General features: G+C 35.6%; 1 protein-coding gene across 2 annotated transcripts in view; it reads right to left on the bottom strand.

The window, feature by feature from the left end:
* The window catches only part of TFEB (transcription factor EB), an 84,063-nt gene that overhangs the window by 14,226 nt on the left and 42,032 nt on the right, over positions 1-27,805 (bottom strand). For both annotated transcript variants that reach the window (XM_026680335.2, XM_026680334.2), the window contains exons 2-7: positions 23,477-23,584; positions 7,331-7,575; positions 2,872-3,120; positions 2,259-2,339; positions 1,721-1,841; positions 1,488-1,544 (exon numbers count right to left, since the gene is read on the bottom strand). In XM_026680335.2, the coding sequence (XP_026536120.1) occupies positions 1,488-1,544; positions 1,721-1,841; positions 2,259-2,339; positions 2,872-3,120; positions 7,331-7,528 (706 nt within the window). In that variant the 5' untranslated portion in view covers positions 7,529-7,575; positions 23,477-23,584. The remainder of the gene's footprint in view (positions 1-1,487; positions 1,545-1,720; positions 1,842-2,258; positions 2,340-2,871; positions 3,121-7,330; positions 7,576-23,476; positions 23,585-27,805) is intronic.

Below are 27,805 nucleotides of genomic sequence, written 5' to 3'. Positions count from 1 at the left end.
TAATTAAACTTTAACTTGGGGAAAATTTACCCTATTTTCCATGTTAAAAATGTATATTCCATGATTAATCAAATAACTTAGAAAAACTTGCCTGTATCAACCACTTTTTCAACATTTCACTTATTTTAATCACTTTTTAATCAGTTTTCTCCATAATTTCATTTTGAACCTCTTACATTTTTGAACCATAATTTCATTTTGAACCTCGTTGCTTTAAATTTCTCCCAAAATTCTCTGGCCCTTTGAGCAATATATAATAGCAATGGCAATAGCATTTAGACTTATATAATGCTTTACAGTGCTTTAAAGCCCCCTCTAAGCAATTTACAGAGTCAGCATATTGCCCCCAACAATCTGGGTCCTCATTTTACCAACCTCTGAAGGATGGCAGCTTGAGTCAAAAAAGAGAAAACAAACAAAACCTTAAAAAGAAGCAAGCAGCAGCATACTGAATCATCTAAACAATAGAATTGCAATGCTCTTTGGCTTTTTGCTCTTTCTAATACTCATTAGGGTGCATCCTATGTGCTCATTTGGGTGTACATGAACAGATAAGCGTGTAAGTATAACATGAACTCCAGTACAAAAAGAAAGAGTTTTGATTATAATAGGGGAGCGCAAGTGAATGGGGTAGGGGGAGGCCAAGTATTAGCAAAAGGAATGGAAGTACTTTGAGATATGTAATTTCTGGATATGTGCATAAAATAGCTTTTCTGAATCCTGACTAGAACATCTATACTAATTGTGCTCATTTTTGATCTGCTGGTAACTTTGTAAATACCAAATATTACAAAAGCATCATAATAAACAGCCAGATATATTTCTTCTAAAGCAAAACCAAGTAGGATTTTTGCTGTAATCTTTTATTACTGGCTGGTAATATAATAAGGAATCACCGCAGAGGTTAGGTCACTTCCGCACACATGCCCAGAAAGGAAAGGAAGGGTTCTTTATTTGATCCAAGGGCAGCAACATAATACAGGGTTTGTTTGTTTTTTTATGATTTTCAACCATTTGTAATCATATTATCCTCAAACAAGAGGATGGTTCTTAAAATTAAATTTAATAAAATCATATGTGACTGCATTTTTCCTGACCAGGCAGCACTATTACATGAATTCATATATTACATAAAAACTTCTCCCCTCCTTTCCCCTGAAGGAAAACAAAACCAAAAAGGACATTTTAAGAGGGGGGGGGGGAATCTATGAATCAATCAGATAGTGAAGCAAATTAAATGATAAAATTAGTTATATGAAAACATGGTTTTGCAGAGGATAGTAAATCAGCTCCATGTGCATTCAATGACCATTGAGTGTAGTTGATCTCTTTACACTCTCTGCACCAGAATAATAAATGGAACATACTTATTGCTTGCACATAAAAATACTGTTTCTAAATCATTGACCACAATTAGATCAACAAAAGGGCTAATGAGATATAGCAGAATGCCTTTCAGCCACATGGTTTTACCAGCCTCGTCTTACTTAGATTATGATTGTCCTTCTTCTGGCGTTCCTTAGCCAAGGCACGGCTCTCGGCATCTAAAGATAACACAACAAGCTGTTATGAAAAGCAGTGGGCCAACCAGAACAAGTTTCATTTTATAAACACATGCATGCATGTGTATAAATAGATTCACTGCTGACCTACAGTTGGGATAAAGCAAGCACTAAAAATTACCCTGACCACTCGGGCATATGCACACTGGCCATGTTACCTGTAAGCTCTTTCTTTTGAGTGAGATCAGCAGGGCAGGAGCTGCTGGTAATGCCCACCACAGAAGGAGTCATCTGGAGGTCACTGTTATAGACATTCATATGGCTGCTGGACAGAGGCAACTGAAAAACAAAGGAAGGGAGACAAATGCACATTTATTTTAACACAGAAAATAAGAGGATGAGAAAGTACCAGCCAATAGAGGACCTGATTCTCTACAGGAATATCCTGTGGCTTTTCGCACTTCACCACTCTTCCCAACCATGTATCTCCCATTCATTATATGCAAGGGGCTCAAATATTTACATTGCATGTTTGTCATCTAACAATGTTATGAAAATAGTTTTTACTATTTTAAAATGTTTGCATTCATAAATAGTATTATTGGTGTCCTACAAAACAGTGACTCCAAATTAATTATTTGGAAAGAAAGGAAGGATAGATGCAACCACTTTATTTCAGTTGTTTTATTCCTTCTCCCAGGAACACTTTTTTGCCTAGAAACAAGAAATTTTGGTTTTTTTAAAAGGCATACTCACAGTATTGGGCATATGAATTTCTGGATTAAGGCATCCCACAGTAGTTGTCAGCTGCATGATATCTTCAATGACATCATCTATCTAAAACAGAGACAAAAAGGCTATCAGATATAGATTTTTCAATGCATTTTGAAGGGATTTTCAAAAATGTCTATAAATTCAGACATGGGAAAAGTAAGTTTGTTTGATTGGTTGATTGATTGATTGATTGATTTTGAATATATAACACTTGATTCCATCAGACTCGGGGCTGCTCACCCTTAAAAACAGCCTCCAGGCATCTCTGATGGACTTGCTAAGTCAGGGTCCAAATCAGAGTAGATTTGTTGTGGTGGTTTGAGCAACTTTATCTGACTAAGGCTTCAGCTGAATCACCCAACTTCCAAGTTCTCTCTAATAGTTTTCTGCAACAGAAGGGTGATGCAAAACACCACCTTTCATTATGTAGCTTCCCCCCCCCCAATTACATAATCAGAGTATCATGAGGTTTAGTTACAGCTGGACTTTTCCACTTCAGATTACAGGATGAGTGTAAAGAACTTGAGTTCTTCCTAACCACAGTTTTAACCCAACCTCTTCAACAATTCCTGTGTCCCCCGAGGAACTTACAAACCTCTCTCTCTGGATTGGAGCTGATATTAAGCATTGCCATTGGACTGTTTGGAGTGCTGTTGCCTGCAGAAGAAGGCATGGCATGAACTGGTCTCACCCCAGGGGAGGCTGAAGGAGGCGGCTTGGGAGAAGGAGCACCAAGTAGTGGTGCAAACTTGTTCCCATAAGTTTCAGACAGATATTCTTGGACCTTCTTGTCTCGAGACCTTTGGATATGGTACGTGGTAGGATTCTCTAAGAAGGACTGAACCTAAAAAGTATTGGAGAAATAGAAGAGCTATCACATAAAGGTAAACATAATTTTCAAAGAAATATCGTCTTCAGAAAGAAATAGGCTGTGTTCATACTAAAAAAAAAACTCCACAAAATAAGTTATCCATAATATCAGAGCCCCAAACCTGATGGCAGTGCCAGATTTTCATTTCTTCAAAAGTTTGATTTCTGGAGTGGAATGGTTCCAGGGCAGGTGCTAGGACACAAAAGGTTGCTCTCTCACAGGAGATCCAGAACATGCCTCTGCTGTTGGAATTAACAGGATGGCGAGGCATAATTGGGAAGAGATGGCCCCATAAATAGTCATGAAGAGCTTTCAAGGTAACCATCAGCACCTTGAAGTGCACCTGGAGCATACTGGTAGTCAATGCAGCTCACAGAGCAGAGGTGTCATATCTGCTGAACAACCAGTATCCATATCTGCCCACACTGTCACATTCCAAATACTCTTCAAGGGCGGCCCCATGTAGAGTCTATTGCTGTAATTCTGTTGAGAGGTGATTGAGACATGAGTGACTGTGAGTTCAGCTATACAAATGAATGTCACAGATCTTTGTTATCATCCTCTAATAAGCCTCTAATTGGGTATGAGTCATTTTTAAAACTGTTAAAATTGCACCCAGCCTCATTTCTCCTTACCTTGATTTTTCATATCATGTATAGATTGCAGATTGCTAGAAGTCAGAGACCTATATTGCTTACATAACTATCAGACCCCTGATATCTCACCCTAAACAACCAAATACATTCCAGAGTCAGAAAGAACAAAAATCCTGCCCACATAGGTAAACCTTGCCATAATAAACATTTGTTTGAGATTTGTTAGATTTTTTATTCTTTGCAATCTAATTGGATTCAAAATCCCCCTGGAAATAACATCCTATTATGAATTGATATTCAAAGATTGAACAACTATTTGCCCGGGGTGGAATAAGGATTTCCGACATGGGAAGGAGTTGAGCTAGGAAGCCTTTGAAACTCCTTCAAGCCTTATCATTCTATGAGGAGGAAAATGGATGGATTGTTTATATATATATATATATATATATATATATATATATATATATATATATATATATATATATATATATATATATATATATATATATTGTTTATATATATATATATATATGGATTGTTTATATATATATATATATATATATATATATATATATATATATATATATATATATATATATATATATATATATATATATATATATATATATGTTTTCTGAGGTTCATGGGTATTTGTATGTGGATCTTTGGTTATTCGGGTTTCTCCGCGTAGATTCAAAGTATCTGGGACGCGTTTGGCGAGTCCCACTCGCCATCTTCAGGCTGGTGCTTCGGCTTAGTGCCAGTGCAAGCAGGCTTGCACTGGCACTAAGCCAGCACCAGCCTGAAGATGGCGGTGGGACCTCGCCAACGTGCTAGATACTTGAATCTTACTGCGGGCTGATCCACATATATATATATATATATATAAATATATAATGTTTTCTGAGGTTCTCGGGTATTTGTATGTGGATAACCAAATAACCAAAGATCCATATATATATATATATATATGTTTTCTTAAGTTTCTGTCAAAAAACAGACAGAAGATATCAGAGACACCCATCAAGCAGAACACAGCAAACTCCGAGACCAATAAACACAGACCAAGACTCCCAACCAATCAGGATGAAGAAAAAACCATTCTGGCACAGCAATAGGCTGCCCCAAATTTAAATCTGAAACCACTGTAAAAGTCTGACCCACAGACGGACACAATACAGAAGCCTGATGATGGCAGATGAGATTCTGCTGAAACGTTGCTACAACTTTAAAAGAACTACAATGACGTGGGAAAATACCGAACCAAGCCGAACACCATATATATATATATATATATATATATGTGTGTGTGTGTGTGTGTGTGTGTGTGTGTGTGTGTGTGTGTGTTGTATTAATAAAGTTTTATTTGGGTTTTCACACATACAAAATACAAGTAAAACATCTTTTTTTTAAATAGCATGGTCCCGGGTTGAACTTCTTTATACAGACACAAACTCAATTTCATGCTCATTTTTGTGTTCTATTCCATATCTTATACTATTCTACATTTTCTATATAGTTTTTCCCCTCTTTTAATTTTCTCAATTTTATTTTGATTATCTCATTTCAATTCAAATCATTATATTTATACTTTTGTCTGTTCTGTTTCAATTTCATATTATCTTTTCTCATTAAACAAATTTTCTCCTGTAGTTACTAATTGGAGTATGACACCTTTATATCTTTTAATTACATCCATTCAACTCTTATTTAAACTTCAATATATACCTTAAGGTTATGACCTTCAATTTAATACATAATACATAACTTCCAATCAAATTCTTATGGTACATTCTTATAATACACACTATATTCTTTTTGGTAAGCTATGAAGAACTATTAGATAGTCAAGGGAAATTAAAATCAAACCAAGAACTGAAGAAAAATGGAATTATAATCGATTGGTGGCCATATTTGCAAATTCAAATATAATATAAAAAAGACTCAAAAGATTTTGGATTTGACAAAGGGCAGAACCAATCAGATAAAATATTAATGGGACCGGAACACAAGCTTATAACTAAAATATATAAATATTTATTAGATTTTAAAATGGAAGAGGAAATAGTCAAAAGTACAATGATTGCATGGGCACAGAATATTGGATACACTATAGAATTAGAGGAATGGGAAAAAATATGGAATATAAATTATAAATTAACGGTATCTGCAGCATACAAAGAAAACATATAAAATGTTTTATAGTTTTATAGCCCCAACAAGATTGGCAAAAATCTACTCCAATTAGAGTCCTAAATGTTGGAAGTGCAAAAAAAGTTGATGGTACATTTTATCACATTTGCCCCGAGGCCAGGACATACTGGATTCAAATTAAAAATTGGTTAAAAGAGATCACTGGCTATCAGATTGAGCTCAGACCAGAATCCTTCCTATTAGGAATAATTAAAGAAAGACTACCAAAAGAAGTAAAATATCTAGTGTTACATATTATAACAGCCGTCAGAATAGCCTTTGCGCAGGTATGAAAAACACCAAATACCCCCAATGAAGAACTAATAATATACAAAGTAACAGAAAGTGCTGAGATGAATATGCTAACAATTAAATTGAAAGAAAAAGATGACTCTGAATTCTTTACAATTTGGAACAATTGGTATAAATGGCTAACAAACAGAACCAAGAAGTGAGACAAAAATGTTAATTGAAACAACCCTTAAGAAAGTAAAATAAAATTTTGTAAACTATATAAAGATATAAGAATAGTAATTATAGCTAAAGATATTATTTAATAGCAGATAAACACAATATAATGTATTATGATATTTAAATCAAAATCTTGTATAGATGCCAAGAACGTTGTTGATACCATAATGTTTTACTGTGAAAAAAAAAGAAAATTAATAAAAATATATTTTAAAAAAACAACTGTTGTAAAAAAGGATTGTAACTCTAAGATTTAGTCTTGACTTATAACTGCAATGATTTATAACTGTAATTACAAACCCAATTACAATCATAAGTCAATAACCACTTGTATAATAATAAGCCAAACTAAACTAAAGGAATTCACTTGCTTTTGAAGAATAAATCTCATTATATATAAAAAGTTATTGGACTAAATCATTGACTAAATAAAGTCAATTGTACATAGAGAATTAATAATAAATTGCCTTATAATGATGAAACCACTTCAAACTTTTTACAAAACTATAGCAAGGGATAAAATTTGGTAGGATGCTTCAAGAAAAAACTATAGGAATCCAATACCTCAGTTGGAAAAATATTGCTTATTAGTAGCTAATCACATGTGTTTTTCTGAGCATACTAAGGCAAAACCATTTGAAAGAAAAATTCTACATAGATTGTCTCCCTCTTTCTCCATTTAAGTATATACAATTGCTTAATTCAAATGAAGGGACTTGCTGACTTTTCAATGTATTTTTCCAGTTGATATATTGGAAGCCACCAAGACTCAATAGTGAGATGGAGGCATATAAATTTAATAAATAAATAAACAATAAACAAGCCAGCCAGCCAGCCATTTCTTGCAACGTAATAGTTTTAACAGATATTCTATTTGTCTCCCTCATTCTCCATTAAACAAAGTTTTATTCATACAACTGTACCTTTAAGACTTCTCCTGGGACAGATGGTGGTGATTGGAAATGAACTGGTGTGTTGATGGCTGGGGTTGAAGCCATTGGCATTTGTTGCTGTTGCTGCATGTACTGCATCACTTGCTGCTGCTGCAGACGCTCCCGTTGTTCCTCCTGTTGTACTTGCTCTCGCATAAGCTGCATCCGTAAACCAATGCGAGATGCCATGGCTGATGTTTGGGATGTGTCAAAGTTTGCTAGGGATACCTAAAGCCCTAAGAAGAAAACAGAAGAGTTGAAGCTCATGGATTTAGCATTAAATGCTAGCTTTCAATCACTGGCACAAGGGATTAAAACTTATGTAACAGCAACAAATCTCTCAACATTAAGAACTTTCTATAATAAGTCTAGTAGAATAAATGACTTACAACCTGTTTTTTGCATATATTTTTTTACTTATAGTTCAGCCTTCCCAGCTCTGGATGTGTTAGATCTTCAATTCCCAGAACTCTCAATTAGCAACCTGAAGGAAGTTATTGCTTTTGAAACTGATACAACAAATTACAATATGTTTTCACCAATATTTCCCAAATGTTAAAATACAAAAACACTTGTATTCCTTTTCTCACTTTCCTGAGCCTTTGTTGCATCAGTTTTCAAATTAAGGAGAAAAAGGCAAAACAGAAATATGTACAAAAAGATGTACATATGATTGATCATATGTTTTTTGCGTTCATTTTCAAGCTTGTAGTTTTTAAGCAAGTGATTATTCATTAATATTAATGGGAGGAATTGAGCATAAGCAGCATGTATTTCTCTGTGTACCTTTCAAGTTACAAGCAGCATCATAAAAACTTAAAAAGTGCAAATGCTGGTGCAAAAATGACTCCACAAACAGCTTTGAAAGGGCACATTTATATAAATAATATATATAAATTTCTCTTCCAAAAACTGGTCCTATTTTATGATAGCATAACTTGCTAATTTGTTTTTGCTTTTTTAATTAACACATACTTTTCATTTACTATTATATCTTTGTTCCTTTTGTAAGAAATTGTATTTATTTGTTAGATTTAAATTTGCCTTTTGTCAAAGAGTTTAGGATAGTATATGTTGAGGTATTCCCCATTAGGAGAATGAGTGCACTCAGGGAAACATAGTGAGAGTGGTGATGAATAACACACAACCAGGACACAGATACACTGAATAGTAAAATGTAAGTTTTACTTCCTGTAAATGGGTAAACAAAGTCCAACAAACAATCCAAATCATATGCAGTTAAAGCAGTTAGTATTCAAAATAATCAGTCCAGGGATAATCCAAAAATGAAGTCCTTTTCTTTACCAGTATCATAAACAAAGTTCAGTAAATGGAGCTTGCGAATAGTTGCAAGACTCACAGCAATTCAAGCAGAATGACGATCAGGCAAAAAGCAAAAGGAAAGCAAAGAAAGTGCAAAAAAGAACAAACCAGGTTTCTGGCTCCATCTTATGGCCGTTAGAGGAACCTCTGCCAATCACAATTACAACATTCTCTTATAGATACAACAGTATTAAATGACTATCCTGGTTTATATATTGCCAACCCAACTGTTAGGTGACTATCATTCCTAACAGTATGCATAGCACTTTCTCCTTCCATTTTTTTCCCCACAACAATAATCTTGTGAGGTAGGCTGGGCTCAAAGAGAGTGAGTGGCCCAGCCATTCAAGGAGTTTCTGTGACTGAGAGTGAATTTGAACCTTCAATTCTCTGAGACTAATCCAAAATCCCAAAACTATAACCCTCCTTTAATCACTTACTTTCATTTTAAAAGGAAGAGCGGGGGGGAAAGAATTTCAGATCAAAGTCAAGTAACAATCTTACTTCCCTCTATAGTAATATCTGTCATGTAGGGAATTAAAAAAAACCCTATTCATTTCTTGTTTCTGTATCATCTCTGGGCAGGTGACCAAAAGCTCTGGCATGTGACATAAGTATAATTCACGAGGCCCATGATAAAAGAATAAGATGATATACTTATTCTTATACTTATTCGTATTTGAAAATTCTTTTTAAAAAGTCCAGAAAGAGAGATGATGCAGAACAACTTGCTGATTATTTTCTCCCTAATAATTTTCTTCATATTGCAGTCAATGTTTTGCCTATCATTGGATACTTCAGAGTTAAATTTTACATTAAAAAAGTCTAGATTACTTTGGTCATATGATAAATGAGTGATAGAGGATGAGACTCGGTGGCTTAGCAAGTTCACAAGAGAAATGGTATTTGAGATAGAAATCAAATCTTCCTCATGCTTTTTCTACACATGTAATGTCTATACATATAATCCAAACATTAATTTCTAACATTCTGGGCAAGCAGTTGGATTTCTTGCCATTTGGGATACCTCTCATAAGTTTTCTATTTCTACTAAATCATATACCTTGCACCAAGCTTTCACGCACCAAAGCTCACTAATGTAATAGATTATAAGTCCCCCTTACTCTCAAACTCCACAGCCGTTCCTTGTACGGACCTGAGAAAGTGTTTGGAGAATGTTAAGTCAGGGAAGACTTGAGATTTAGGGGTGGCAATCATAATTTGTAATAAGAAAATTCCTACAATGAATAAGCTTCCTCATGGATTTTTCAGACCTGTTCAACACTTCTAAGAATGAATGCAGCTGCTTATTTGGATTCCTAAATATGCATCCAAGAGTTTACACCCTGCTGGTGAAGCTGATGTCCTTAAAGTGCCTCAGCTCTTTCAAAAGCTGCCTTCTTCAGTCGTGGAGTGTGAAGAGTTTACAAACCTATCAGGGCAGATTAAGCTGTCATATTTCTTGCTGTCATAACACAGGCAATATATAGCAATTACCATGCAAAAGGATAAAGGGTTTATTCACAGGCTGAACACCCTTGTTCAAAAATTACGAGAAAAAGAAAATGTACTTTACTGCATAAACAAAATTCTCTAGAAAACTACCAGACATCACTTATATAATACCTTTTGATCTTTTCCATTAACTTCTTTCTACAACCCGATGTCTGTCAAAATAATTAAGACATGTAAAAGACTGGAATAAACAGTACCTGAACAAGAGCATCTCAAGATTCTAAACGGATGCCCAATCTTTTGCACTGACAAATTTCAAGGAATATAAAATGGCCAACATTGTAATGTCTAGGATAATTACTCTTTGAAGTCCACACTGTATACGGTATTAATCATTGTCCTTAAAAATGGTGCTATATACATAATTGGAAAAGATGGAGAAAAGGGGCTACACAAATAATCAAAGTAAGAGTAGAACCCCATAAGAAAAAGCTTATGGAGAGATTTTTCAGCTGAAAAAACAGTTAAGATGAGAGACATGATAGAATGCATATAAATTGTGTGATATGGAAGAAAAGCTTTTTTTTCTTCTCGCTCATGATAACTTAATCCAGGAATGGCTGTAATTGGTAGGAGATTCAGAATACTTTATTATTACATGTTTATTTTTTATTTCATTTGATTTGGAGTCCACCCAATGCCTTAACAACCCTGGGCAACTTATGATTAAAAGAGGAAAAAAAACAAAACAATTAGAAGAAACCACAACCAACCTGGAAGTTAGTTCAATACCAAAAGAATCAAAACCATAGCAATTCCACAACCATCTTATCCCAAGGCTGGGAGAACAACCAAGTTTTAATAGTTTCTTGAATGTCATTGGGATGGGAATTATATGCGTCTCCTGGGGCAATGTCATTCTAGAGGGCACTACATCAAAAAAGGGGTGCTTTCTGGGTTCTAGAAAATGTCAGTGGGACCCAAAGCATGCCAACTCAACCTAACCTTACCTAACAAGTAGAAACATTCAGAAACAAGGTGTCCCTCAAGAATGAAGGTCTTAATAACCACCATCTTGAATTATACCCAGGAACCAGTTCAGCTAATGAAGCAGTGGCATAAGGCAGTGCACTTCATTGCACTGAAAGGAAAGAAAAATTCATTTGTCTTCATTTTTTATGCAACATAAACTTTTATGGATTACTGTAGTGTTCATTAGATATATATTTACCTGGAGAAATATAAAGACCTAAAGATATCCAAAAATTCCAAGACAGTGAAAAAAGTAAGCAGAAAATCTCAAAGACCATGAAATGTAAAATATCTGCAAGATTTCTATGCATACTTTATAGATATTTTAGTGGTACATAAAAAACTGTTTCCCTTTATTTTTATGTAAAATAAAATCTCCCTAGGAGGTATACAGACTGGAAATGTCATTGTTGTAAAAATTCTGCTTGTTGCTCACACTAGTATTCTCATAATCTGTCATTCATTTTTGCTTCAGGCTATAAAACTATATTGTGAATCAAAAGTAGCATCAGCCATAAAGGGAAACAGGTGTTTTTTTTTTTGCTAACAATGCTTCAATTGCTAACTGAATGAACAGTGCTTCATCCTTAAATCCAGAATTTGGCTGAATCCCTTCTGACAGATTATCTTTAAAAAGTTCAGAATTAACAAATTTTCAGGAAAAATACTGTATATTTTCCTTCTACTGCTACAATCACAATTCTCTTTTACTGTCTCATGGTTTGTAGTTGAGAGGAGTATGCAGGAGCAACCAAAAAAGCTAATACAACCCTTGGTTGTATAAACAAAGGCATAGAATCAATATCACGTAAAGCATTAGTACCACTTTATAAAGTCTTACTAAGACCATACCTGGAATACTGCATCCAGTTTTGGCTACCACATTAACAAAAAAGATGTTGAGACTTTGGAAAAAGTGCAGAGAAGAACAACTAAGATGATTAAAGGCCTGGAGACTAAAACGGTTGCGGAACTGGGTATGACTAGTCTAGAGGAAAGGACTGGGGTGACATGACAGCAATATTCCAGTATTTGAGGGGCTGCCACAAAGAAGAGAGAGTCAACTTATTTTCCAAAGCACCAGAAGGCAAGACAAGAAACAATGGATGGAAACTAACCAAGAAGAGAAGCAGCCTGAATTAAGGAGAAACCTCATAACGCTAATTAGCAAGTGTAACAGTTTGCCTTCAGAGGTTGTGTGTGTTTATCACTAGAGGTTTTTAAGAAGAGACAGGGAAGCCACTTGTCTCAAATTGTATAGGGTCTCCTGCTTGAGCAGGGGTTGGACTAGCCCTTCCAGCTCTATTCTGATTCCCATGTTATTATAAAAAATGCAATCACCAATATTACAGGTCAACAATTCACTAGGTTTTCCCCTTTAGGAAATTCCTTTATATCACAAGATCTTAATCAGAGCAAAAGGGGCTGCTTAAAAGACAAGGAGAACTGCAAAACCAAGATAAGTTTTAAATAGCTCTTCTGGCTCTGCTTGGCTTCACCCTATGTAATATTCACCAGCTTCTGCTTTCACTCTGACTCACAGGATGGAGGTGGGGGGGAAATAAGATAGGAGGTCTGAAAACCAGTGTGGTGCAGTCATTAAGGTATGACCCCTAAGTCTCCCCTTAACCAAGGAAGTCACAGAGTGACTTTGAATCAGTCGCTCCAATCTAGCACGCAGGGCTGCTATTGTGTGGACAAAATGAAGAGTCTCATGCAAATGTTCTTAGATTTCTTTTGGAGAAAAGGCAAGAAATAAACATAATAAATGAATGAATAAATTAGTAGAAACACAGAAAACAGAAGAAGTCTATGCATGATTACTCAGAAATGTTTTCAGTATTATCAAAATTGGTACAAAAATAAACAAAAGAAGGAATTTTAAGACTCATCCAAAATGTAGATGGATAGATTTTAAAAAGCTAGAAATTGTCATTGAAATTGGCCTTCAAGAAATTGTACTTTCTTTCACATAATGTTAACACTCTGAATAGGAATATTCTTGATTTCTCTTTGTTCCATTGTGAATTCCTGTGAGATTCTGACATCGGTGGAAAGATTACATTACATGAAAGACTACATTGGGAAATTTTGGCTGCTGTTTACAACAATTTCATTGACCAGTGGTGGGATTCAAATTTTTATATACCGGTTCTGTGGGCGTAGCTTGGTGTGCCCACCAAGCTACGCCCACAGAACCGGTATATAAAAATTTGAATCCCACCACTGGTCAAGAAAATGACAGGGAAAGGATACCGTAAAATCTCCAGTCCAAGGTGGTATTTGCCAGTTCTCCGAACTACTCAAAATTTCCACTACCGGTTCTCCAGAATTGGTCAGAACCTGCTGAATACCACCTCTGTTCTTGACTCTTACAATAAGAAACATGGATTTTAAAACAAAAATGGAGTAAACCTGTGAAAGTGAATAAAATATGCTTTCAGGCAGTGCAATATTTTGGATTCCAAGGGGTGAGGAGCGCTGGGATCCTTATGTAGCATCTATAAACAATTTCTCAAAACAATTACATTAATAATTGTTACCAGATATAACAGTGATGAAAAGGTAACTTTGCAATCAATCTTCACATTTACAACCTTCACAGTTCTGTAAAGCTAAAGAAAGCTGAAGTAAAAGCACAAACACATTTGCAATTTTACTTAGTGACCACTTTGCTTAACAACCAAGTTGCCAGTCCCAATAATGATTGCTAAATGAGGACAACCCTCCTCAGCTGTAGCATAATCCCAGGACCTTTCCTTTGAATTGTTGACAGAAGCTGCATGCACACAGCCTCTCTCTCCAGATTTTCCTTTGGAATCCAAAGTGTTACACATCCCTATTTTGCCTCTCTATTAATCACTTCTCCAGCCCGCCAAGCAATTCTTATCCAAACACATAAATCAAAAGGAATCTCCATATAAGAATTCTGACTAAGTTTAAGAATAGAAATCCTATAACCTCAGTGTTGGAGAACTAAGCTGACCTATTACCAGCTCATCTTCAGAATATTTGAAACTACTACAAAATTAGCTTTCATTTTTGAGACATGTTCTTTCTCCATTGGAGGGAACTATTCCTCCCCACTCTTTGTCCTGGTTCGTAAGCTTCAGGTTCTATAAAGCATTCCTATAAAATGCTGCTCGACAACTTTTCAGCTCCACCTCAGTAGCACACATTTTATCAGGAGGGATGACACTGACCAGAGTTTTATCAGTTCCCCTTTCTCTTCTGCACAGGATGCAGGCTACTGGTTCTTTCTTTCATTCTGTTCTTCCTTTTGTTTAGAGTATGACCGTGGGGATTTTTGTTGATGCCAGACAAAAAAAATGTTCCTTGTTCTTAGCATTTTAAGCCAACAGATGTGATAACAATCACAATTACTTTCAAACTGCTTCTGATAGTTTGGGGAGGGAAAATGGTGGCGGTGTGAAAGTCTCAAAATTGCTGCTTTTGCTTTTAATCTGTTACTTCCTGGTTTTTTAAAAAAAAATCTACTAAAAATAGCCTCACTTTTGACATGTGCTTTGTTAAATTAAACTGAACTATCAGAGAAGGAGGGAGGGAACACAAAATAAAGGATAAGCCAAAATATATCAAGCGATGGAAAAAAGATTGCCAGAAGAAGGTAGCAGTGAAGATTCACATTCTTTGAAACAGGAAAATTTGCAAGGAGAGGTTTAAAATTAAGCATTATGGCCACCATCATGTACCTTGTCCCCACTACCATGGGCACTCTTATTTTTATGTACAAATTAATGAAATGTGCCTTCTAACATGCATTTAAGAATATACTAAGAACACTAAAATGGAGAATACTATTTAAAATTCATCAAATAGCCCTATAGCACTATTGCAGAGCAGAAAAAACTGTTAAGAGATTGAAAAGATATCCATTCAAGAGGGAGAACATGCAACATATTGGCAAAATTCAAGATTCTTCAATATCATCAACAATTACTATTTCTTTCCCACTAGAATTGTAAATATAATAAATATTGTATCGTTCATGGGATAAGATGGATCATTACGTTCAGGACAAGCAAGGCCTGTTTCTCTAATTTCAGGTTCTTGCAGGCAAATTCTTATTTTTTGGCTCATGCTCCAGCTATTAGTCGGTGGTTTTTACCTTTTACTTAGCTCTAACAGGAGGCCTATTTATTGATTTATTGATCAGAAAGCCCTGCTTGTACCTGTTGTTCAATAGCAGAATATAGTTGCTTCATCTTGTAGTACTGCTCTCTACACACTGGGCTGAACAGACACTTCTTGGTAGGGTGTTTCGTTAAAATTAGTAACTATTTCTGAATGTATTTATACTTGTAAATTTGCATGTGCACGTTGCATGAAAATATTTCCTTGATTAGCAATGCAATTCCTCTTTTTTGACACTGTATAAAAAGAATAGAATAGAATAGAATACTTTATTGGCCAAGTGTGATTGGACACACAAGGAAGTTGTCTTAGTGTAAATACTCTCAGTGAACATAAAAAGAAAAGATACATTTGTCAAGAGTCAAGAATCGTAAGGTATGACACTTAGTAGTCATAGGGTACAATAAGCAATCAAATCATACTAGGAAACAGTCAGTATAAATCGTAAGGATACAAGCAACAAAGTTACAGTCATACAATCACAAGTGGGAAGGGGTGGGTGATAAGGAGTGATGAGTACATTAATAGTAATAGTAGTGCAGACTTTGTAAATAGTTGGATCAAAGTTGGTAATTCTAATCTTGAATGGAAGCTCTCTGTTGTCTAAAGCAGCGGTTGCCAACCAGTGGGCCGTGAGAAAATTTTGGTGGGCCACAGAGAAATCTCACCCCCAGAGCACCCCCACAAAGCAATAAATCCAGGCTGCACAGGAACACAAGGCTGCGCCGCCCACATGGCCCACAGGAACCCTCCCCACCCACTCACTCCTTACCCAGTAAACTTGCCTACTAAATTGCTATTTTTCCTTTTTCCAACCATCATCTGTTCTACTGTGCCGGGAGATTTAGATTAGCTAGGAAGCAGGAAATGATTGGATTTCTTGCTTTCTAGCTAGTCTTTAGATCTTCGGCTCAGCACAGCCGAACCTCCCTTAGGACTGAAGGTTTGCTTGCAAGCAAATTCAGTGCAGACTCACGGCAAGCAAATTTTAGAGACTGAGCTAGCCAATGGCAGATAGATAGATCACTGAATGATTCTGTGAGCAACTGAATCTGCCTGATTTGCCTGATTTTGGGTAAAAGTTGCCCTTTTTTAAATAAAAAATTCAATATTTACATGCATGGTGTGTTGTGAGTTAATTTTATGAGTTTGCTTACAAGCAAATTTTATGTGACAGACTGAGCTAGCCAATGGCAGATAGATAGATCTCTGAATGAATCTGTGATTCTGTGAGCAACTCAATCTGCCTGCTTTGCCTGATTTTGGGTAAAAGTTGCTCTTTTTTATTAAAAAAAATCAATATTTATATAAATATTTATAATATTTACATACAAGCCATGCTCAGCCAGTCACATGACCACCAAGCCACACCCACAAATTAGGCCATGCCCACAGAACTGGTTAGTGGTCCCTGGGATCTAAAATTATGAGTTTGGTGGTCCATGAGGACTAACCTAACCTAACCCCTAACCCCTAACCCCTGGTCTAAAGAAATGTTCCATCTGTTCAATGTTTCTTTACATGCAAATTCAGGCAAAATGGTTAGTACACAGGTCTGTCCCTACTCAGGTACCCTCCGGATGTGCTGGGACTGCAACTGTCATAATTTCCAAACATTACAGTATAGATGAAAACTGCCACAACTCTGGCAGTTGCTATTGCCAGAGTTTTCTGGATAACTTTGATTATCTCCTTCTCCTCCACCACCACCACCCAGCCAATAATAATAATAATAATAATAATAATAATAATAATAATAATAATAATAATAATAATAATAATAATAATAATAATAATAATAAACAAAGTAGTGTTGAATATGAATAGCACTTGATGGGAAATTACCCAGGAAATTCCAGGGTTATAGACCAGACTGGGAAGCAAAAAAAAAAAAAAAATCCCTGAAGTGGGCAATGGGGGTAATCTCCAGAATTGGACTCAACTAAATATTTATTTTTAGGATGCTTTCCTACTTTTTTGAAGGTTGGAGAAGGGTAATATAGAACTGTTTTGAGAGTGGAAGCTGAAGGTTATATTTTTATTGCTTTTCTAGATTTCCTCATTTACAGTAAAAAAAATCTACACCAAAATTAATGGCAAATGCTAGAAATGACTGATTTCCTACAATTAAAAACAACAACCTCCTTTTTCATACTTTGCATACTTGATCTAACATTCATCATGTATGTAATAACTGCTATTATTAGCCAGTGGTGTAGACTATTGTTTCCCTCTTTTTCCCTCTTTTTCACCCCTTACTCCATGTAAACTGAGATTGAAATTAGGGAATTTATTCTAAATATTGAGTTGTCTTAACCTTTTGTATGTAAGAAGAAATGAGCTACAGTAACTAGAGTCTTTACATTGAGTTCCAAAGACAAGGAAACCCAGGAAACCTGCTCTTATTCTGTAGTAAATTCCTTTGGATTCAGAGGAACCTATTCCTAAAGAGCATTGGTGGCACAGTGGTTAGAATGCAGTTTTGCAGGTTAACTCACTGTTCACTGCCATCAGTTCGGTCTGACCAGGTCAAGGCTGACTTGGCCTTCCATCCTTCTGAGGTCAGTAAAATGAGGACCCAGATTGTTGGGGGCAATAAGCTGACTCTGTAAACTGCTTAGAGAGAACTGTAAAGCACTGTGAAGCGGTTTATAAGTCTAAGAGCTATTGCTAAATAAGTATGCTTAGGATCTCTAGTCTTTTTGTCTTCCTTCTTGATACCACTCATGCACAGAGGTAAAGTGCTCCAATGGAGGCTCTCTTTAACCAAGGACCTCCCCCTGCCCCAGAATAGCAAAGTCCTCCTAAATGAATATGTGTAAATATGTGTATTACAGAGGCATGAAGGACAATCAAATGAGGGCATTTCTCAGTCGCTTGATCGCATTAATTTTACCTTCTGCTGATATATTCACTTCTAGCAGCATGTACTTTGGTCTGTATTTTGTAAAAGACAATTTCAGTGCTATCATTCAACATTTCTTTAGCTACATTATAGACATGTTTTTCCATTGTCGTCTTCTGGGATGTTTTTTTTTTTTTTTTCAATTTGCATCTGTAACCTATAGCCCTGGAACTCTCAAGTAGTACCCATCCAAGTGTTAAAGCAGCTAAACAGATCGTACTTGACTTCTGAGCTCATACAGGTTTGGCTAAATGCTTTTACTTGACGAGGCCTCAATTATTTATATCATGTTTATTCACTTGCTTTCAGTGGCCTATTGTTCTGTTCTTCAGTGAATGAGAAACAACCCCTTCCATTCACAAGTAATTATTGCGGAAGCATTCTTCCTTTTGGTAAATAAACTTTAAATGTAAATTTTATTTTAGATGAATGAAGAAAAGAACTCATTAAGGAAAGATATGTCCCTGGGATCAGTGTGTGCTGCCATGAGCTGTACAGGAAAGATAGCTACACATAACTAGTTAATTATGGGTTCAGGCCAGGAATCTTAACAATACTGTATATCGCTGTTCCTCAGATCATAGCTATGCCAATATAGAGATGAGATTACATTACGCTGTTTTTTTGTCATCCAGAATTTTAAACAGTTAACAGAGTAGCCGCTATAAATAGCTACATAAAGATGACATCAACCAATGTGCAAAAATGTTGCTATGCCTATATACAGTTATTTACAAAGACTTTTAAAGCCAACCTCTTTAACACATTCTTTGGCTCAGTATTTGTAAACAGCAATGGATCATGCCCAGTATTTCCTAGTCATACCACAGACAACTACAATGATCTAATACATATAGATTTTACAGTGGACAATGTTGAAAAAGCACTACACAATCTAAAACCATCTCTATCTATTGGACCGGACAGAATATGTGCCTACTTCTTAAAAAAGCTATCCACTGCCATAGCCGAACCTCTAAGCATAATCTTCGAAAAATCTTTCAGGACCAGCTCCTTGCCAAAACTATGGTCACAAGCATGGTCATCCCCATTTTCAAAAAGGGAGACCCCAGCCTAGTTGAAAATTACAGTCCAATCTCTTTATGCTGTGTCACCTGTAAAGTCATGGAATCAATTATTAACCAATCCATTATCCACCACTTAGAGACAAACAACCTACTCTCTAATAAACAATTTGGTTTCAGAAAAAAAACTATCCTGCAATCAGCAACTTTTACACTGCAAAAACATATGGACTACTCAACTCGATCAGGGCAAAGCAATAGACGCAATCTACATAGACTTCTGTAAAGCCTTTGATTCAGTGGTACACGACAAACTACTCCTAAAACGAAAATCTTATGGTATATCTGGACACCTGCATAACTGGATAGAAGCATTCCTGTCAAACAGACAACAAATGGTCAAAATTGGGAGCGCCCTATCAAATTCTGTACCTGTCAACAGTGGTGTCCCCCAAGGTAGTGTTCTAGGACCAACTCTCTTCATACTCTACATAAATGACTTCTGTGATCATATTAAGAGCAACTACGTTCTCTTCGTTGATGATGTAAAGCTATTCAACACCACAGACAATACTGCTACCCTTCAAAAAGACCTCGACTATGTATGAGAATGGTCAAACAAATGGCAACTTCAAATCTCAACAAATAAATGCTCTGTCTTACATATTGGCAAAAAAAAAATCAGAAAATAAATACAGGCTGAATAGTCAAGATCTTGTTGATGATCCAAACTCTGTCAAGGATCTTGGAGTACTCATCTCTAATGATCAAAGTGCTAGAGCCCACTGTAACTACATAGCCAAAAAGGCATTAAGAGTTGTTAACCTAATCTTACATAGCTTTTTCTCTGGTAATATTACACTACTAACTAGAGCATACAAAACATTTGCTAGACCAATACTCGAATTCAACTCATCAGTCTAGAACCCACATTACGTATCTGATATTAACACAGTTGAGAAAGTCCAGAAATATTTCACAAGAAGAGTTCTCCACTCCTCTACTTGTTGCAGAATACCTTATGCCACCAAACTCGAAATTCTAGACCTAGAAAACCAAGAACTACGCCGCCTTCGGTCCAATCTAAGTATAGTATATAAAATCATACTTTGCAATGTCCTACCAGTCAATGAATACTTCAGCTTCAACCATAACAATACAAGAGCAAACAATAGATACAAACTCAAGGTTCATCGCACCAAACTTGATTGTAGGAAATATGACTTCAGCAACAGAGTGGTCAATGTCTGGAATACTCTACCTGACTCTGTGGTTTCTTCCCCAAACCCCAAAAATTTTAACCTTAGACTTTCTACTATTGACCTCACCCCTTTCCTAGGAGGTCTATAGGGGGCATGCATAAGCGCACCAACGTGCCTACTGTCCCTGTCCTATTGTTTCTTTTATTTTTCTTATATGTATCCATGTTTTCCTAACTATGTTTTTACTTATACCTATTATCTTGTAAGCAACTGACAAACCAAATAAAATAAATAAATAAATAAATAAAACTGCTTTGGACTTTCCCTTCACTAGTTGGGAAGGAAAAATGAGCCAACTCTGCTCCAAAAATAGTATAATAATGATGTATCTGGTGATAAGAATGCATTATTTCCTCAATTTATCTAAAGAACCAAGAGACTTAGTGCCAGGGCATAGGAAAGACATGGCAGAGTGTTCATATCACATTGAAAAGATCCTGACTTTTAGCTCTCTCTCCACTTGTTCTTCCTGTAGTTGGGATTCCAAACCAGAATCTCATGTTGAACACAGCATGCAAGATAGCAATACAAGAGGAGATAGTTTATAAGGTGTCCATAGTCACCACTTAGAACAGTGTGTTTCAAACTTACAGCTTTAGGACATGAAGATTTCAACTCCCAGAATTCCCCAGCCAGTATGCCCACATCTTAAAAGTTGCCAAGTTTGAAAAACATTGATTTATAGCTTTCAAGGTAGCAATGATTTGAGTTAAATGTCAAGGGAATGGTGATCAGTATAATCTCTTTACACCTTACATCTCAAAGATCTAGCAAAGTAAAGATTTTTTAAAAACTTATAAATAAAAATTATACATTAACATATAATTTATACAGAGGAGCAGACTCATAGTCATAATATAGACTATTTATGCAATATTAGTGCAGGCAGTCCTCGACTTTTATGCAATATTAGTGCAGGCAGTCCTCGACTTTTATGCAATATTAGTGCAGGCAGTCCTCGACTTTTATGCAATATTAGTGCAGGCAGTCCTCGACTTTTTTTTGTTAAACATTTAATTAAACAAAACAATTAAAAACATTGAACATAGTGAAGTCAGTTTGACATGATTTTGGGTCAATATCACATATATATACATTTTCTTATAAACAATTATTCAACTATACACATATATACATTTGTTCATTCATATAATACATTTCTAACATCATTCGTCTTCTTTTCATCTCATCCAATCATCTACCCTTTCAACCACTCCTTTCCCAACTTAAGACCTTCCTTTCTGCTCCCACCAATGATAGAATTTGTCCCAAATTGCATAGTATGCTGATTCATCTTTGTTTTTCATTTCTAGAGTTAACTTGTCCATTTCAGCGCATAGCAAGCTTTTGTTTATTATTTCTTCTTCATTTGGTATAACTGCCTCTTTCCAGTTCTGGGCAAATGTTATCCTTGCTGCAGTAATAATGTGTATAATCAAATAATGCTCGACTTAAGATCACAGTTGAGCCAAAAATTTATGTTGCTAAGTGAAAAATTTGTTAAGTGAGTTTTGCCTCATTTTATGACTTTTCTTGTCACATTTGTTAACTGAGTCATTGCAGCTTTTAAGTGAGTAACACGATTGTTAAGTGAATCTGGCTTCCCCATTGACTTTGCTTGTCAGAAGGTTGCAAAAGGGGATTACATGACTCCGGGACCCTTCAACTGTCATAAATGTAAACTAGTTGTCAAGCATCCGAATGTAAATCACATAACCATGGGAATGCTGCAACAGTCATACGTGTGAAAAATGGTCAAAAGTAACTTTTTTCAGTGCCATTGCAACTTCGAATGGTCACTAAACCAAATGTTATAGGTAGAGGACTATCTGTAACTGAATTTATTGTTCTTCCCCTCCTTCTGATTTTTTTCTCCCATTCCTTTTCCTTTTTTTATTGTGTTCTGTTTTACCAGGTACATGTAAGTTACTCTGAAAGTCTTTCTGGATGAAAAAGATAAACTGCTTTTGATAAATGAATAAATATGCATTTAAAAGCAACTAAATATTATTGAGAACTTCATAACCTTCTCCAAGGGGTGTAAACACACTAACCTAGGCACCAGTTGAAGAAGGAAATTCCAGAATTTGGTGCCATACTACAAATATCTTCTCCACCTACCTGCCTAAGGCTAGGAATGGAGCAGATATCTGATTAAGATATTATTTAATAAGCAGGTTTGTTTGAAAAAGGCATTCATTCAATGCCTTCAGATCTGTCTACTTGTCCATAGCCTTAAAAGGTAATGCTCTGTTTTTAAATTAACCCCAGAAATGAATCAATAACCAACATGACTCTTTTATAATTGGCATGCTCACAACAGTCATTTACAAATTACTTAATTTTATAGCAGTTGTAGTTTCTGGTAATTTTTCAGGAGACCATATCTCCTACAGTAGATTATAATTTATCCATGTTCTGCAGTTGTGAAATTTATCTTTTATATTCTTTCAAAGTAAATCACAACAGAAGCAGAAATTTATAAAGAAAAAAAAATGGCCCTGGAAAAGTTTTACCTATGAAAGAGACTACATTAATGGTGTGTGTGTGTGTGTGTGTGCGTGTGTGTGTGTGTGTGCATTGTGATATTAAATTTCACAAAATGTTGGTGTTCTCGCCTGAGATACAAAGTCAGAGTATTAAATAACGTTAGAGTTTGGCAATGCCTTTGAAATTTCTGCTATTTTTATGCTTGGACAAAAATGGGACCAAGGGAATTATGTTAAGAATCTGTCAGTACACACAAACAGCTTACCAATTCTTCCCACAAAGTTACATATAATGGTAACATAGAAATTATAGTAACACATAAATAATAATAGCAAGGAAAAGTTTTATCGTTCTTTATCAAATCCTTGAAAATGAGTATCCCTCTTTCGTAGGACTGTCATATATGGACTCCCCAAATCTGGACAACCACTAGCTCCAAAGATCAATGGTTTCACTGCAGAGAAAGACCCTAGAAGTAGTAGTTACTCACCAATTTCAGTTGGAAGGGGCACCTGTGACAGGGCCTCTTCTGATGTCCTCAAGGACTGGGGAGGTACATATGTGATCTTTCCTTCAAATCTCTCTTCAAAATGGCTTCCTACATTCATAAAGGGAGAAAGTCAAAGTCACTCATCTGAACATACTGAAGCATGTTTTTAAAGACAGAAGTCTTGTATAAAAACCTACACATTATATGGTTATGGATTAATATATTATACGGAAATTATAGTATGAAATCCTTATAGTGGAAGATTCATTCTTCCTATTACAAAAGCATGATCGTCATGGAAGGTCAGCAGCATTTAACCCAAGCATTAAAAAAAAGTTAAAATCAATGAATACTACAATACAGCATTGAATATTAAGAAGCAATAAACTTTGCAATGAGACAATGAAGATGCATTTATGGGATAGATGGGGCATGTAAGAAGAGATGGGAGAGGATTTTTGTGGTTAGGGAAATCCAGTGAGAAAATTCTATCTATGCTACCTATTAAAAGCCTATGTCAGAATAACAGTGGTAATTCCAGGATGAATGGATCTGAAATATCTGACTTGCAAATTCATTTCTACCAAGATAATCAAAGATAATCAAAAAAAGGGAGGTAAGTTTTTCAAAGCCATCGGATGTTTGTTCACCTGTATTTATTTGCTGGTAAGTTTTATTTACATAAATGCATTTCAAATTTCAAAACGTCAGTTCCTGAGTTAACAAAACAAAAAGTAAAGATTCCTTGAGCTTAATTCCTTCAAGTTGAGCTTAATTTCTACTGACAGCATAGAAACCTCCATGCGCTATATCACCTTTGGTTTTGCTTTTGTTTCTACTTCTTATCTAATACAAATAGCTCAAATGTATTGATTAGTTTTATACACATTTCAAAACAATCCAGTTCAAACAAACAGAAACAGAACTTTGAAGTAATATTGAAGAAAACAAACAAGCTTTAGGAACCTATATAAGAATATTTATGTCTGAAAATGAAAGTATGTACTACTAACTTATTTTCATAACTGAGATGTGATCTTAAAATAAAGAGCAAGTTCATTTAAACAATCTTTCAAATAACCACCATTTTAAATTGGACCTGAAACCATATTGGTAATTATCTATTCAGAAGGGGTGTGTCATGAACCATCAATATGGCTTCAACAAGGAGTTGAGCAGTTTCCTTCTCAAACATATAAAATTCCAGGGCCATTTTAAAATAAATTCTCTTGCCACCCACATACATACACACATACACACTAAGAACAATATTGACCTTGTTCCCTAAATTCAACCCACAGAGGCCTCTACAAAATGTCATGGCAAATGATATCAGAAGTCAGTATAAGAAAGTTGAATTTGCCAATGTCAGTTATCCCCAAGGTGGCCTATGCAATTTGAAATCACAAATCAGGTCTAAAACAGAATAGAACAGAGTAAAATAATCAAAATCCAACAAGAATGCCAGAATTAAAGATGTTGGTACTGCCTCAAAAGCATCCTGCTTTCATTTGACAGTCATGATCATATCTTGAAGAGTAAATTTTTTAAGACAGGCTTAACTCTTGCATTTTTAATTCCCTTTTCTATTAGCATAACAAAAAGCCCTTTTTATTTCTTTCAACTTTGAGCCACATTTCCTTTTTGTGCTTTAGCATTTATAACCTGTCAAGGACATGAATTACTTGGAAATTATAGCCACTGCCCATATCCTATAAAGGTCTCTTAAATTTTTTATCTCGGTTTATCTCCTGTTGCATTCACAAAGGTTCCCAAAGTTTATTTGTTCATTAAATTTGTATGCTGCCAAATTGAGAAGTATAAATAACATCCTGCACAAATTGAATGACACTAGTTGGGGTTCGGCAATGGCCGAACTACAGGTATCTGCATTCAGCTTGATTTGTTCAGTAGCAAAGTATTGTACCCCAGTATGGCTTAATAGCCTGTACACAAACAGGATTGTTAACACTTGCATGAGTCAATGTAGATTGTTAATGTGATAATCCAAATTACTCGCAAATGCTGGCTGCCTATTCTGAACCACCACCCCCAGAAGTAATAAAAAATGGCCTCTTCCAAGAACACCTGAAGATTATTGACAGCTCCCAGCTGCTAATGATGAGCACTGTACCCTGCCTGTAGCGAAACAGGTTGAGATTCAGATATCCATTTATTTCTATTGCTAAAGTATTTGTAGAAGATGATTTTGACATATAGAATATGTGGAAAAAGCATTGTATAGAAAATTGTCCCCCACATCACAATGTCAATGTTTGCCTTGCATCTTGAAAAAAACAGCTGGGTTTAATCAGCCCCATGCGAGATGGACAACACTGAACCGAATTCACGCTGGCAATGGAAGATGTGCTGACTATCCTCTATAAGTAGGGCAAAATAGCATAATCAGATTGTGACTGTGGGACCGGAAATTTCAAACTATCCAATGTATAGTGACAGTCAAAACAGAGCCTATAATGGAGATCTTACTGATTTCCTGGCCATGACAAATGAAGCAAAAATTATATCTGTAATCTAGACGTATGTTTATAATATTTTAGATTTTAGAATTCATATTTTATAATTTTATCTCTTGTGCTTTTTAATTGAAATGGAATGTGAATATCCTGCCCATCTCATTATATAAGTGACTCTGGGCAGTTCTCAGAGGGTTTCCCTACATATACAAACACAGACACACACACACAGACACACAGACACAGACACACTTTCTTCTTCTCACTGGAATGTGTCCAGAGGAACTTCCAGTGTTTTATTTTTTAGAAGTTACTAAGCCTTCTCTGCTCCTTTTAAACTGAGAATTTCTGTTCATCAAATCTCATCTATTATTTTCTCTAAACTGGTTGAAATAGCTGTCCCAAGGTTTAGTGTGTATATCACATTTATGATTAGGTATTTAATTTATTTGCCACCCATTTTGCCATAAGGAAATTGCAATACTCTGATTTCCTTTTTTCTATGATATCTTGAACTCCAACATATGATCATTTCATCAAAAAATTCCCATTCTTTTTGATACTTCAACAAGCTCTTCCCCTTTGATTAGAAGCAGACCTAGTGACAGTTAATTCTCTTGTCTCCTCTTTAAGAGTCTCTTCAAGAAACTAATCAGGATTTTTTCTTTCTCTAAAAGATGAAACAGCAAGATAATTGAGGAATTTTGAGGATTTTGCAGTCTTGGCTGAGATGATTTTCCAATATATGTTTGGATAGTTTTTTGTGACTCTGTAATCCCTTGCTTTGGGATTCGGTCGGGCGACCAAATGGACCTGAGTGTTTACTGGTCAGATGCCTTTCCTAATGCCTACATAGAGTTTACAACAGGTATTTTCTCTTTGCGTCCTGACAGAGATACATTTGCCACTGCCTAGGATTGAACTCTCAAACTTCTGAGTGGGAAGAGAGCATTTTCAGCCTCTAGGCCACCATGCTGTTCATATGTCTGAATAGTTTATTAATATGTTTCCCTTCCCTGGGAATTCTGTAACAAGCTCCAAGGGACATCACTTACAATGTTGTATACCGCTGCAAGCTGACTTTATTAGGGTGTGCAGGATCAAATCTGAAAAATAAATCTTCTACCCAGCTTGGTTGTCTGTTGTATACAATCTTTAATGTTTCCCTTTGCCTATATTCTTATCCAAGAAAAAAAATGGTATATCATGAAGATGCGATGCCACCACAATTTGTAGAACATTCTCATCTATAATGCATAACTCTTGCAATAAGAGTTAATAAGTTAACTCCTGCAATAAGCATTATATATTATTGCTTTGAGTTGACTGCATGGTAAAGTTGCAGTTTAGCAACTAATATGCTTTATTATAAGGCTGATTTGTTGATAGGAACTGTTGTGCTTGTTCAAGAATTAATTATTATTGACTTCAAGAAGCATTCTTACTCAATATCACATAATACATACAACTTACTGATACAGAACAATAAATGTGCATATTACAGCACTACAGCAAAGAACAATTAACTTAACCAGTTCCAAATTAAACCAATTTTGAACGTCCTACTCTCCAAACATTTGCTGTGAGGAGGGGGAAAAGAAATGACTAATGACTATAAAACTATATTTATGAAGAGAGACAAAAATAAACTTCTAAGAAGACTGCAACTATATATAGCACATTCAAAATGCCTAGAGATGGGTTAGATTACAGAGCTGTCACTCTACTCAAGAAGACAACATGGCTTATGATATTAAATCATTCTTCTTTAGGAGCTGAGGGGGGGGAAAGCACAATTTCTAGCTGTTGATCTGATTGCACTTTTTATTGTTAAAACACAATGTGACATATC

The sequence above is a fragment of the Notechis scutatus genome, chromosome 3 (assembly GCF_049901735.1).
Source record: "Notechis scutatus isolate UNSWTSFEM ecotype Mainland chromosome 3, rNotScu1.2, whole genome shotgun sequence".
Classification (NCBI taxonomy): Eukaryota; Metazoa; Chordata; class Lepidosauria; order Squamata; family Elapidae; genus Notechis; species Notechis scutatus.
This window is presented reverse-complemented; position numbering and strand designations above follow the sequence as displayed.